This window comes from Thunnus albacares, chromosome 22, assembly GCF_914725855.1.
Source record: "Thunnus albacares chromosome 22, fThuAlb1.1, whole genome shotgun sequence".
Classification (NCBI taxonomy): domain Eukaryota; kingdom Metazoa; phylum Chordata; class Actinopteri; order Scombriformes; family Scombridae; genus Thunnus; species Thunnus albacares.
The window spans coordinates 24,968,152-24,983,253 of record NC_058127.1 but is presented as its reverse complement, the minus strand read 5'-3'; the positions used below and the strand labels follow the sequence as shown (position 1 = coordinate 24,983,253).

The window sequence follows — 15,102 nt, the reverse complement described above, 5'->3', positions numbered from 1 at the left end:
AACAAGACTCAAGGAATTCACTGCCAAGAAAAAGTCCAGCATATAACTCACTGTAAAACCACATGAGAGGTATCAAATTCCCAAAATGTCAAACTATTCCTTAGAGCTTGATATCAGACATGCAAGACTCTAATCTGTGGTCATCAAGATGCAGCTGCCCTGTAACCAATTGTGTGTCTGTGTAAACATTTACAATAAAATTAGCTCATATTATAGAAGTAATGTTCTCAATGAATTAATGTCCTTTGTCTGAATTTGGTAGTATTGTTCTTGAGTATAGGAAAACTTGACATAATGTTGACATTTCTTTATTGGTTATAAGCCCCTGTCAAGTTGTTGTTGTCTCTTTTTAGAGAATGCAACACTATTGCTGTTATTCAGATCTGGTCCAGTAGGTCCTGCGAACCACAAGGTTCAGCTGCAATGTGATTATCCCCATCATGTGATCTACAGCCGGGGTATGAAAGAGGGCCTTTTATTTGAGCTGGAAGCAATCGTCAGAGGTTTTCATGCACTGAGAAGCTACAGCAGATTCTTGTCAGCTTGGTGAGTTCAGCTAAAACTCAATACTTACACATGTTTATGGTGAATCTAGATTTATATTGGTGTAGCAGAACATCTTGAAATATTTGTTGCATTTAAGATCAGTGCCAACATGCTGTTATAGTTGATATATTCAGTAAAAGTGGATGAATGAAAATGAAAAATTGATGCAGATGCCTTAGCTGTTTAACAGAATAGCAGAATGAATGTATCATCATCAGTCAGTAAGGTTGAAATTCCTTCAAGTTATTTAAATGAAGAGGTTAGATTTTCACTAATAATTCACCACCAGTGTTGAATGGAATGTTCTCTTTAGCAGTAGGTAATATAACTGACCTAACAGCTGCTCTCTTGTAATGGTGCATCATCTGCAGGCGTGGACAGTGAAACGGACTGACTAAAATTCACCCTAAATTTCCATTTTACATATTTACTGTATTTGTAATACAAAGGTCAACTGTATTTTGAGTATTATCAGTGATGGAGGAAGTATTGAGACCTTTTACTTAAGTAAAAGTTGCATTACAACAGTATTAAAATATACTTTTACAAGTAAAAGTCTTGTATTCAAAGTCTTCCTCAAGTAAATTAATGAGTATTATTTGCAAAAAAAGTGTAAAAAGTACTTGTGCAAAATTGCCCCAGTCAGTGTTATATTTATTACATGTACTGTATACAGATATACAGTGCCTGTTTAAAGGATTCACCCTCTTGGAATTTTTCAAGTTTTATTTTTTTACAACATGAAGTCAAAGGAGATTTAATGTGGCTTGTTTTGGATGATGGTCAACAGGAAAAGACCCTTATATGTGAAAGTGAAAACAAATATCTACAAAGTGATCTCAATTAATTACAAATATTTTAAAAAATATCATATGTTTTACTCCTAAAATCCAAAATTAACTAGTAACTATAGCTGTGAAATAAATGTAGAGGAGTAAAAAGTAAAATATTTCTCTCTGTAATGTTGTGGAGTGGGAGTATAAAGTAGCATAAAATGGAAATACTTCAGTAAAGTATAAGCACCTCACAACTGTCACTTTATTTCTGAATCATTTCATTTAACTTCTGTTTCATGTACAGTTCCCTTAAACCTCACTGACCAACAGTGGATCAGCCAAACATCATTCAAACCCATGGCAGTGTATTTTAAAGTCTGGTGAAGATCCTATAATTATTCAAAGACACCAAATATATCAGGCGTGTCTGAATTGTGGAGAGATGTGTATAAAATGATCCCCAAGACATCTAGAATATTTCCACTTGATGTCATTGTGCAGCCTTAACAACAAGAGTCTTGGCTTTCAATATTTTTTCAGTGTACATCTAAAATAGCTTCAATAAGTTGGAATAAACTGATACACAAATATGTATGATGTAGAGAGTATGGAATGAGATGATTTTAACAACCTTAAAGGGGAAACAATTTAGAAATTTACCCAATTGGAACATTTACACTTAAATCACTGAACCAATCTACATCAATAAAACTGTATTTCAAAGAGTTTTTTCTCCATGTGGTTACATATGGACATTATTTGCAAAAAAATCCAATCCTCCAATCTCTGATGGCACACATCTAATATTACTCACAGCAAAGTGTAGATTAACTGAAAGGCAATCCACCATTTCTGCACCAATCTCTCCTGATGTTGCACTTAATAGTTTGACAAAATAACTATGTGCTGTATTGCAGAAGTATTACATGAGATTCCATGTTGCTGTGTCCCTTGTAAACAGATAAGCAAGGTAGTATGTACTTTAACTAAAATAATATGTCTTGTTTGTTCATTTTCAAATCAGCTTTTCTGCATCATACTATCGCTTACTCTTTTTCTGCTTTTTTGTTTATTCAAGGTTTGGTCATGACATAATCATCTGACTTCCCTCCAAATCTTCACGGTTAGGAGTGGGGAGAAACTCAAGAGGTTTTAGTGCTGGAGTTTTTGTCATGGATCATCATACCTCTGGCCAGCACAGTCAGCCCAGCCACGCCTCAAGCTTTCAGTGGCTTTCGTTTGCCTACCAGGGCCTGACAGAAATCCCCTATGAAACCATTCTAACACAGACAGATACCCTGGAGGTGCTGGACCTGAGTTACAATGTGCTGAATGAGTATCCTTTTCTAAATAACCAGAAGCTACCAGAAGAAGCAACTACAACAGCTGTATGCCACATATAGCCTGTGCCTTCTCCTAAAGCTTGGGTTACATAAAAGAGAAGTAAAAAGTTAAGCTGCATTATTCAATAGTTTATATAAACAATGGATGAAATAACTGAGTGTAATGTGAAAGATATTGCTTGTGGTGACAAACCCACAGAGAATTATCACCGACTCTGCACTTGACCTCAGCTATATGGAGCTTTTTAGCCTCTTTTAGTTCATTGTTTTGGTTTGTCCAACCTACAAACTACCACTCTCATCAACCTAGTTTCCAGCAACAGCAACAGCAGCAGGCAACCATTTTCAGTGAAAAAGCTCTGATTAAACCCACAGTACAGGACCTACACAACACCAAACAGCAGACAGACAAGGTTAGCAACTAGCTGCAGAACATAGTGGAGCATTTAGCAGCTAAAGAGACATATTTTTCCCAGGAGTTGTTGGAGACCAAAACAGAGCTAAAACAGAGTGTAAATAGGTGATGGTTTGCTAACGTCAGCCACAACAACTTTATGAGGTGATAATATGTTATTATTGTATTTACAGTATGTTTCACTGCACTCAAGTGGACAAAAAAGTTGCTGCGCTGTGTAAGATTCATTAAACAAAAATCTTAATCTTTAAGCTTACTAAGGCCATAATGTCAGATTTGTTTTCAGCTTGTTGTGAGCAGGTACAATAAAATGGACTTCACTAAATCGTTGGTCAAATAAACAGGCTCAGACACACAAGGCAGTCCAAAGAAGGAGACAAACAAGTCCAATAGGATAAAGGCAGGGATCAGGTCACAGGCAGGAGGAGACAAGCTGGCTAGAATAATGTGGAACAGGGAGGCTTGAATAACTGGAAGGCATTGGCAACACTGACAATCTGGCAGAGTACTGGTGAAAGGAGGCAGGTATAAATACTGGGTGGTTGATTAGTGGAAATAAGGGACAGGTGTGCATGTAGGTCTGTAAAGTTCCATAGAAATGCAGTGGCATGAGAGACAGAATATGTCTTCATTATCACTATGAGAGCTTTCTATATGATTTAAGTTCAATATTCACTCTCCTTCTAGCTCTGTTTTTGTCTCCACCAACTCCTGAGAAAAATATTTGTCTCTTTTGTCCGTCAGCTGTTTTGTGCTGGGCAGGTAGTGTAAAGTGGGTTCATCAGAGCTTTATTTATTGAAAACAGCTGCATGCAGCTGCTGTAAATGACGCTGATGAGAGCAGTGAGAACCAAAACAATGAGCTAAAAGACACTGAAAGTTCAGTAGAACTTAGGAGAACTGCAGAGTCACCAGAGTTGCTGTAACTGACAAATCTCAGCAGTTGTAGCTCAGTGTGTTCTCCTTCATTCAGTCTTTATTGGAACCCGGCTCTGCTGGGTCAGCTGGAGAGGCTCAGCACTCTGATCCTGGACTGCAACAACTACACGTCTCACGTCAAGTTCCCCTACATGCCCAGCGTCACCACAGTATGCATCAACAAGAACAAGATCAACAATCTGCCTGTCTTTGTGGAAGAAATCCGACGAAAGTTCCCCAGCATAAAGTGAGCCTGGGAGTGTTTTTCACCGAGTAGTTAGTGTTGCTGTTTGTAGAATGCATATAACTAGTTTTTATTCATTCTTCCTCACGGTTCTATATACATTTCAAATTTAGGATCCTCAGTATGATGAACAATGAGGCAGCACCAAGCTATTTCAATGGAGGAAGTCTGACTCAGTACAAAGACTACAGGTGAGCAACAAGGTCCTATTTATCACTACCTGCGCATTTCTGTAAAAATGAAGTCTCATGAACCAAAATCAAAAATCAATGTGTACTTTTGCCACTACATTTCACTAACTGCACGGAATATTCTCTCAAAATGCTGTGTCACATGCCTTTTAGCAGAATTATAACTTTTTATTCTTATAACTAGACATACACACAACCTGATCATTAGATTTCTAAGGTATGAAAAGTATATATTTTGCATTTAAGTTCAAAAGTTGAGCAATGCAAAAACAAAATGTACCATCTGCAGTGGTTTGAATGTAACTAAGTAGAGTGCTGTATTCTATTACTTTACTGTAAGGTACAAATTTTTACTTGTACTTTATTTGTGTACTTTCATTTTCTGGAACTTTATAGGCTACCTCTACTGCACTACATTTTTGAAAGGTAAATTAACTACTTACTTTGCAAATTAAGAATTTACATGCAAAAACAAAGGTTTGGTCTCTATAAAAACAATATGGAAATGCTACTGTGGATACAAGTCATTTTCAAACTAAAACAACATTTTATGCAATGTACGCATAATGTCAGCTGAAATATTAAAGCTAATAAGGATCAGTTAATAGCTTTAAGGTCCTAATAATTTTAGTTTGTGCCTTAGTGGTGTATATCCCCAAATGAATGTGCAATCAATGAAATTACCACAAACTAATTGCTAAAGAGCTAATTTAGGGCCTTTTGGAGGCAGTTGCCTGATTTGCCTGGTTGTCAGTCCTTATCAACAGTATATAGATTAGTTAAGTCAGCTCCCCCCAGACCAAACCAAAACATTTAATATGCTGCTTACAGCATCAGTAATATAATATATGACAATGCAACACTAACAAGAGTCATTCTGCTGCATAATAAGTATTTTTATGTTTTTGATACTTAGCTACTTCTATTTTAGTAGAATTGCTACTTTTACTTAAAGGACCAGTGTGTTGGATTTAGTGGCATCTAGCAGTGAGGTTGCAGATTGCGACCAATTGAATACCCCTACCCTCCACCCCTCCTTTTCAAGCATGTAGGAGAATTTACAGAAAAACGCCAAAGACCCTCTCTAGAGCCAGTGTTTGGTTTGTCTGTTCTGGGCTACTGTAGAAACACTTCCGTGGAAGAGAACCCACTCACTATCATGTAGATATAAAGGACTCATTCTAACGTAACAAAGACACAACAATTCTTATTTTCAGGTGATTATACACTAATTAAAACATACTTATGAATATTATATTCCATTTCTGCCAATAGATCCCCCTAAATCTCACACACTGTCAAAATCAGACCACAGGGCACCCCACATCTGGCTCATTGGTCTAAGAATGTGGTGCCAAAATCTGTTTTAGGTTTTTAAATGTATAATTTAAGGAGGCAAAAAGAAGAATAGCAATCATATCAAGGGAGAACACAGCACTGATATAATAACTTAAACATAACATTATACAGTACCACCAATACAAAAACCAACATACAACACCAACAGATGAAATGGATGAAAGGGTTTCAGTCTCTTCACCGGTGGACAATGCTACAGCAGGTGCATCACTGTGCCCTCCACATCATGATTCTGTACAATCAGTCAATGTGTACTGTGTAATATAGGCCCCGAGTATTATCTTTGCAATGCAATTTGATAGGTCTGTGGTATTAACTGCTGTATCCCATTGTGTTGTGCAAATGTGTGCACCCATGTCGTGTTGATTCGTTTATGTACTGGAGTTGCAGTGAACAGGGGCAAGGCACAGCAACCTCTTTCAAAGTCTGATTTTGGAAAGATAGTGGGATCCGTTCACTGCTGAAAATTTGATTTTATCTAAATGGCTTGTACAAATCTATGTACTATATTTAGCCACTTTATTAGGAACACCCAAACAATCTAATACAACAGCTCTGCCATAAGTTTTGCCTTTATGAAGCTTATAATGTTCAGGTTCTTGTTAAAGCTAATTAATTCAACTACGTGTATATTACTGAGGTCATAGTCAGTGATAGTGTTGTACTGGACTGCATTATATTGAGAAGTGTTTTTAATGTTTTGTCCACCCCATCTACATACATGAGAAAGGACTCCTAGAAAAAACTCTTCATTCAGCTGCATAAAGGTTGAATTTGTGGCAGAGCTGCTGTTTTGAATCGCACTTGTAATACTTGTGTTGCCCTAAATCAATCTATATACTACATGTCTTGCTAACATTGTTTCCCATTTGCCCTCATAGACAGTATGTCATCAGTCAGCTCCCGGGGCTGGAGATTCTGGATGACACTGAGGTCCTGGAGAAGGAGAGAGTCCAAGCTAGAAAAACCTACAGGCTGCAGCAGAGTACTCATGGCAGCAGAAAGAGGAGGGAGGATTCATCCAAGAAACACACACACATGCAGAAAAAGTCAAGTACTGTCATAAGGCAATAGCATGCACAAAGTTTTTAAACCCTTCCTTTATGATTACCTTTTTAATAATATATTTAATGATATAATATATAAAATATATAATTGTATGTTCTGTATCTTCTTGTTCCAACACTTAACTGACATGTAATATTTAAATCCAAACTCTATGTTTTGTATGGCTGCACATCATATTAAATGAAAATAATTTAGATGTCTTGTGCATCATTTTCTTCACCTTTCCTTGACATATTTGGAAAGTGTTGTTGTGTCAGAGACGAGATTTATTTATTTAGAGTGAAAAAGCATCCAAGGAGGCACAAAAAGTGGTGAATCAAGGTCCAAATGCCTCTACTTATAGGATTTTAAAAAGGTTTTCCAGATCCAAAGGGAGAATGGGGCTGTAGCTGCCTGAATTATAAGTGTCTTTTTTGGATACTACCACTAAGGGGCATTAAAGTCAAACAGAAGATGACACAGTTTCCTCTCTATCTGCTCTCAGTGCAATAACTTCAAGTTTGCTGGTGTCAGCCCACCGGTTTTCAAGCTAATGTATGGGCTCAAATTAGGGTCAGTATGTGAAATGATCATTTTAGAGCAGCAGTGACAGTCCATTAATATATTAGTCAAATGTCAGAAATTAAATCTGCAACTAATTTGATAACTATTTAATTGTTTAGGTAATTTTTCAATAAAATACCCCAAATAATTTCTCTTTCTTCATTCCAGTTTCTCAAATTTCGGAGTTTGTAGCTTTTCTAGTCTTACATTGTAATAACTGGAATATCACTTTTTTGCTTTGGACTGTTGTTGGATAAAACAAGACATTTAGTGAAGTAAGCTCAGCCTCTAGGATATTGTGATGGGCATTTTTTTTGATGTTTTCTAATGTTTTAAAGACTAAATATAGAGAGAGAGAGAGACTAAAATATAGATGATATACAAACACAGAGTTTTTTGAACAGCTCAATATCTTATCAACTCCTTTTTACGTCCATACCAATAAATTCCTCAAAGTTCTTGTTTCTAACTATATAAGATGTGTCACCTTTGTTGTGTATTACTGCTGTTGCTCCCTGTGTTTGTTAAGATGATGTCCCATCTTGAGATTATTTTGCTGAATAAATTTCATGTCTGTTGCCTGTCAACATAACACACACTGTTACATGAAATCACTTCCAGCATTTGAAAATGGCATTTTAAGGTCAGAAGAATAGAGCTTTCACATTTGTGTTAAGTTATTTTCCAGGCAATTGATTTCCAAACATATTGTGAACAGACTCTATTTGCTTTGTCTCATGTGACTCTGGTATAGTTAACACTCACATGTGCCTATAAATGAACAATGAAAAGCAATTGCAAATCTGGGAACAATCTGGGAACGGAATCAATACAGAGTTTTATTAAAAGACTTAATTTCACCATAATTATGCTGCATTTTTTAAACATGAACTGATAAAAGCATGCAACTGTACAAAAAGTTCAGTTGACATTGTGTGATGTATTCAAGGTAACTTGATGTGTTTGAGGTAACACCAAAATAAATCATACAAAATTTGAGACATCTCTGACAGCTGAAAAAACTTCATTTGCTGATCAAGACTGTGAGATACAGTTGAAAACTCCAGTAAAAAGTTAGTAAGAGGATCTTGAGTTAAGATTTTTTACTCAAAATACTTTTTTTTACTCAAAAAGGACAAGTGTGAACTGTCACACTCAAAAGTAGAAATGTTGTCCAAAATATTACATTACAAATAGACATGGAATAACAGCTGTGGAACACATGGAAATGCTGATAAGCAATAATAAATCTATCAAATTAACAATTTTCTCCTGATATTTTTTTCTATTTAAGAAAATACCTCCCTGCTAATATAATGTTCTACTTAGATAGAACTGTTGTCAAGGACATCTTGTAAAAGAACCATTTTCTAGCATCAATTCATATTTGTTTCCCACATCAAGAAACAGTGTCATTCCTCAACATAAAGGGCCAGTGTAGGCTGGTCTGAACTGGGTGAGTGTGGATATTGCCTGGTGAAATATATAAACGCCTTTTTCTAGCTTAAGCTATAGGTAAACCTATTATGAATGAGTTAGTTATGAATGTTTTAATGTTTTAAAACAAATTCAACAAATTGACAGTAATTGTGCTGCTAGTTAGCCAACTTAGCTACAAAGCAGGAAAACAAACAAAATATAGCTAACTATGATTAGCTAATGCTGTGCTAATACAACATAATATTAAAAGGTAGGTTAACTGAGCTGTAAATCCTTTGTAATTTTGTTCAATAGATATGTTACATGTATTTAAGTATCAAAAGAACAGTAGCCTATTTAATACAAAGAATGACTCCTTTCAGTCTGTCAAATGTAAATAAAGTTATCTCACAAGCAGCACTCAGCTAATTTAGCTAAACTGAAGTTGGTTCAGATTATTAAGTGCTTGTGTCAATATCTGCATGGCTCTTTCTTCATTCCAAGTCTTTTATTTTATGTATCAAACCACCTTGTCAATTTAAAAATAGTTCAACATTTTGGAAAATATGTAAATTAATGCTTATTCACTCTTTTTCCTAGAGTGAGAAAATCGAAATAGCCAAATCTCATGTCTGTGTGTTATGAAGCTGAAGACATTTTTATCATAGCTAATAGCTGCTAATAGATTAGCATATAGGCTTGGAGCAGGAAAAAAGTAGTCTAAAGTTTAAAAATATACCTACCAATACCTCTAAAGCTTACAAATGAGCATGTTTTATGTATGTTACTGAAATATAAAAACAATATTCTGTTAACATTATTTCCAGCTTTGGAAATAGCCATGCTAGCTGTTTCCCCCTGCCCCCAGTCATTATGTTAGGCCAAGCAGCTAACTACATCCTGACCACAGCTCCATGGTTGAGCACAGACATAAGATTGATAACTTACCCATCTTTTTATCTCACTTTTGGGGGCAAAAAGCTAATCATATTTCCCAAAATGCTGGAACTATTCATTTAAACACAATGAGTTAGCTGAATGTCAGAAAATGGGTTAAAACTTCAAATGATTAGCAAAGTGCAGCTAAACTAGTGATATTAAAAAGTTTGACAACACACCCATTAAACAGTAGTCTGGAAACAGTTTAGTTGCATTTATTCCCTCATTATAATAGTTATACAGAAAAGAGACCTATGACATGTATAAAAAGACATATATTGTAATGAATGTAATGTAATGATTGCATAATTTTAAATGACTTATCTTATGTTCCTCATTATCCATCTTCAGAGAGATATGATGGAAAAAGTATCCTGATGGTTATGGATGCATCGGGGCTCCCTCTTGGTTTTGATGTACTGGACCAAGGCTGGTCTTTTTGCCTGGGCAGTACAGACCCTGTAGGAGGAGGCGGCTCAGGAGCCATGAGGACTTTGCACACAATAGTGAAGCTGCTGCAGAGATGCATGGATGCTCCAGTGTATGGTGGGATGCCCTGCTAACCCCAAAGACTGAGGGCCAGTGACAAGATCCTGCACAGGTGGGGCAGAAACATTAGCAGTAGACTCATAAAAAGGGGGATGGGGGGTATTTTGACTGGCAGTCAGTCATATATGAGGCAATTTCATTTTGTTTTAAAGCACAAAAATGCTCCCAAATCCCCAAATTTCCTCCCAGCTATCACTGCTGATGTTCTAAAACTTGAATGTGAACTGTGTTGAGTTTAAAGGCATCACTAGTGAGCAAGGAGAAAATCTGGGGTTTGCGGGTGATATTGGGTGATGTAATGCTGTAAAAAAGTCAGTGAGTGCATCTGTAAGGTGGTTTTCCTCCTCCTTTCCCACTAGTACTGTGTTTTCTCTCTCTGTCTCTCTTTCGGTTTGGCATTCTTTGACCTTCTTTTGTCTCACTTTGAGGCTTTGTTGGTGCTGTGCTTAACTGGGCTAAAGGAGAACAAAATGTTCCCCCGAACACCCCCCTTATCCCTACCCTGTGAGACACCAAAAAGAAAGTCTCTGACATTGCTTAACTACGCTGGTCAGTTAACTGTTTAATTACGTTTTCTGTAGATTTTATTCTCCATTAAGGTCTAAATGCAGTTTCACAGCCTTCTCCACACTGCAAGAAGTAAAATTCTGATTCTGGTGGAGAAATACTAATACATTTATTTATATTTGATGACCTGACAGTAGTCTATTTTTAATATTTTGAGTCTAAACATACTGGAATCAGCCTAAATAAAACACACATGTGTAGATTTTTAATTGTAAAAGGTAAAAACTCCATCTAAGTTGCAAAAACACCCAAATTACCAGAAAAAATATAGGACATGACCTATTCTATTGTAGCTATGATTGGAATCTGACCTGAAGAAGAGAACATATAAACTAAAACTACTCACATCGTTTTACAATACAAAAAGGATGAGAGAAAAGAGTTATAACTTGGTTTATTTCAAACAAAATAAGTCTAAATATGCCTCATTATAACTAAATCAGTATAAGTATATTTAAGTAAGTATAGAATACCAACACCCCACTTTTGACTGACTTGTTTCTTGTTTATTTGCAGGCTGTTGCACCAGCACATGCTCAAACAGGGAAACAAGATCCTCAACATGGAGTTGTGGCCCCAGGCCCTCAGAGTCTGGAAGCCCCTAAATCAGAAAGGACCTCCAGCCTTCAGCCTGTGCTGGCCTCCAATACACTACTGTAACGTCTGTATGAGATGCTCCTTCCCCAGGCAGCTTCAGAAATGGTAAGTAAGACTATGCTGGATATATGTGCATTTAGTAGGAGTTTCAATTCAGATAAGGGAAAGAAGTATCTGTAACTAATAAATACTTCATATGTTATTGTTCATCGGTATCTGCAGGGGTACTCCTACAGTTTAGTATGGTACCTCAATCAATCAATCAATTTTTGTTTATATAGCGCCAAATCACAACATCTCAGAGCACTTTTCACATAGAGTAGATCAAGACTGTACTCTTTAATTTACAGAGACCCAACAATTCCCCCATGAGCAAGCACTTGGCTACAGTGGTAAGGAAAAACTCCCCTTTAACGGGTAGAAACCTCAAGCAGAACCCAGCTCTTGGTGGGCGGCCATCTGCTTTGACCGGTTGGGTTGAGAGAGAGAAAGAAAGAGGGAAAAGTGGTGGGGGGGGGACAGAATAACAACAATCATTACAATAACAATAAGTAGCAATTTCGACTGCAAAGGACTGCGAAGGCTCGGCCTGCATCCCAGGGTTTCCTGCGAGATAAGAAAGCACAAAAAACTCCGGGGAAGAAACAAAGTTAGTGACATGCATTGATGTTACATGAATGCATACAGATGGAGAGGAGGAGGAGGAGAGATGAGCTCAGTGCATCATGGGAAGTCCCCCGGCAGTCTAGGCCTATAGCAGCATAACTAAGGGCTGATCCAAGGCAAGCCTGGTCGGCCCTAACTATAAGCTTTATCAAAAAGAAAAGTTTTAAGCCTACTCTTAAACATAGAGAGGGTGTCTGCACCCCGGACTGAATCCGGTAGATGGTTCCATAGAAGAGGAGCCTGATAGCTGAAGGCTCTGCCTCCCATTCTACTTTTAAAGACTGTAGGAACCACCAGTAAGCCTGCATTCTGGGAGCGCAGTGTTCTAGTGGGATAATACGGTACTATGAGCTCTTCAAGATATGATGGTGCCTGACCATTAAGGGCTTTGTAAGTTAGGAGAAGGATTTTAAATTCTATTCTAGATTTTACAGGAAACTAATGTAGCAAAGCTAAAATGGGAGAAATGTGGTCTCTTTTTCTAGTTTTAGTCAGTACACGTTCAGCTGCATACTGGACCAGCTGGAGAGTCTTTAGAGACTTGTTGGAGCAGCCTGATAATAAGGAATTGCAATAATCCAGCCTAGAAGTAACAAATGTGTGGACTAGTTTCTCTGCATCTTTTTGGGACAGGATGTACCTGATTTTTGCAATATTATGTAAGTGGAAAAAAGGCAGTCTTTGAAATTTGATTTATGTGGGAGTTAAAGGACATATCCTGATCAAAGATAACTCCTAGATTCCTTACGGTGGTGCTGGAGGCCAGGGTAATGCCATCCAGAGTAGCTTTATCATTAGATAATGTGTTTCTAAGGTGTTTAGGGCCAAGCACAATAACTTCAGTTTTATCTGAATTTAGTAGTAGAAAATTGCAGGTCATCCAGGTCTTAAGGCATGTTTGGAGTTTGTTTAACTGATTGGTTTCATCAGGCTTCATTGGTAAATATAATTGGGTATCATCTGCATAACAATGAATATTTATGGAGTGATTCCTAATAATATTACCTAAAGGAAGCATATATAAGGTGAATAGAATCGGTCCAAGTACAGAACCTTGTGGAACTCCGTGTCTAACTTTTGCCTTCATGGAGGATTCATCATTAACATGTACAAACTGAAATCGGTCTGATAAATAGGACTTAAACCAGCTTAATGCAGTTCCTTTAATGCCAATTAAATGTTCCAGTCTCTGCAAAAGGATTTGATGGTCAATTGTGTCAAATGCAGCACTAAGATCTAACAGGACAAGTATGGAGACAAATCCTTTGTCCGATGCAGTTAGGAGGTCATTAGAGACTTTCACCAGTGCTGTCTCTGTGCTATGATGTGCTCTAAATCCTGACTGAAATCCTCAAATTAACTATTGTTATGTAGAAAGTTGCATAAGTGATTAGAGACTGCTTTCTCAAGGACCTTAGAGAGAAATGGAAGGTTAGATATAGGTCTATAATTGGCTAAAATGCCTGAATCAAGAGTAGGCTTCTTAAGAAGAGCTTTAATTACAGCTACTTTAAAGGACCATGGTACATAGCCTGTTACTAAAGACATATTGATCATATCTAGTAAAGAAGCGCTAACTAAGGGTAAGGCTTCCTTAAGCAACCTAGTTGGGATGGGGTCTAAGAGACAAGTTGATGGTTTAGCTGAACAAATCACTGAAGTTAGTTCAGAAAAGTCGACTGGAGAAAAACAGTCCAAATATATGTCAGGATTTACAGCTGTTTCTAAAGTGCCTGTGTTTGGGGAGAAATCGGGCAGGAGGTGGTGAATTTTGTCTCTCATAGTTGGAATTTTATCATTAAAGAAGCATAGACTCTACCTCCATAGACTTTTGAGAGACTAATTTATAAATAAAAATAGTCAAAGAGAGATTATGTTCAAGAAGTAAGAAATAAGAAAACCTCATTCAAAATCACACGGACATTTGTTATAGAACAAGTTACTAAAAATCCAACACTACCATATATCCTTATTCAACAGTATATCATGCGGTTCACTCCCTTCTAGACATGGATGGTACATTTTTTGAAAACAATCTAATATAATTGTTTATTATTTCTGTTTCTAGCAGCCTTTAGTGATCATTTTCCACAAACCCAAGACTAACACAAGTTAAATGACCCTAGCTTGACAGACTGAAACCAGTTGAGCAGTTGTGGGAGGAACTCCTTATCTCCCTAATCCAGACATGGCCAGCAGAGATTTCAGCCACACACATGTGCTGCATGATGGTTCACTTCACGCACACAGCGGCACAGACAATACAGCCACACCCAACATGCATGTCATGCACACAGCGGTGGCTGCAGCACAGACAGTACAACCACATACACACACAACATGTCGTTGGTGTGGAAGTTCTTCAGTGTGAGTGAACAAGACACAAAGCTTGCAATTTGTAATACCTGTAAGTCCAAAATCAGCTGTAGAGGAACAACCCTGAAAACATTTGGAACAACTAACTTTATCAGACATTTAAAAAAAACATCACCCCGGTGCACTTTATTTTGTTTTATTTTGTTTTGGAGAAAAATGTAACTTATTTAAATAGTTAATGTTTTATATGAACATACAGTACAATTAAATTTCAATTTTCCATTTAAGAAAAGTTACAAAAATGTTTGTGTATTCTGTCAATTATAGTTCTTAAAAAGAAAGAAAATATAAAAAGAAAGAAAGAAAATCCGTCTATCTCATTAAATTCTCATAAAGAAAGAAAATCTGAATCGGCCAAGAAATCTGCAGTCAGTGCACATCTAGTTTAAACATGTTTTTGGATAATGTGGACATTTTTAGAGGCGTTTTGTTGTGCACAAATGTAGATCAGTATTTTATATGCAACATAAAGGCCTTTGGCCTTGTTTGCCACAAGCCAGGGCTTATACAATTTTAAAGGCTGTAGATCATCTGAACTAAGGTTAAGGCTGAGGTGTTTACCACTACCAGTGACTGCAAGTCAAGC

At 37.0% G+C, this 15,102-nt stretch overlaps 1 protein-coding gene and 1 long non-coding RNA gene across 6 annotated transcripts in view; both read left to right on the top strand.

Annotated features, from left to right (window-relative positions):
• Positions 1–275: 275 nt before the first annotated feature.
• LOC122973819 (leucine-rich repeat-containing protein 72) lies at positions 276–7,054 on the top strand. 2 transcript variants are annotated; one of them, XM_044341572.1, is made up of 5 exons: positions 276–546; positions 2,401–2,649; positions 4,054–4,245; positions 4,356–4,433; positions 6,674–7,054. In XM_044341572.1, the coding sequence occupies exons 2-5, from the start codon at positions 2,495–2,497 to the stop codon at positions 6,864–6,866; spliced, it is 618 nt and encodes a 205-aa protein (XP_044197507.1). In that variant the 5' UTR covers positions 276–546; positions 2,401–2,494; the 3' UTR covers positions 6,867–7,054. The 2 variants fall into 2 exon arrangements, with proteins under 2 accessions (XP_044197507.1, XP_044197506.1); XM_044341571.1 differs by lacking the exons at positions 276–546; positions 2,401–2,649 and adding an exon at positions 4,830–4,859 and having other exon boundaries at positions 3,631–4,245.
• Positions 7,055–8,623: 1,569 nt separating this feature from the next.
• The window catches only part of LOC122973233, a 38,089-nt gene continuing 31,610 nt past the window's right edge, over positions 8,624–15,102 (top strand). For all 4 annotated transcript variants that reach the window (XR_006399926.1, XR_006399927.1, XR_006399924.1 and 1 more), the window contains exons 1-3: positions 8,624–8,859; positions 10,113–10,362; positions 11,394–11,579. This is a non-coding gene — a long non-coding RNA (uncharacterized LOC122973233). The remainder of the gene's footprint in view (positions 8,860–10,112; positions 10,363–11,393; positions 11,580–15,102) is intronic.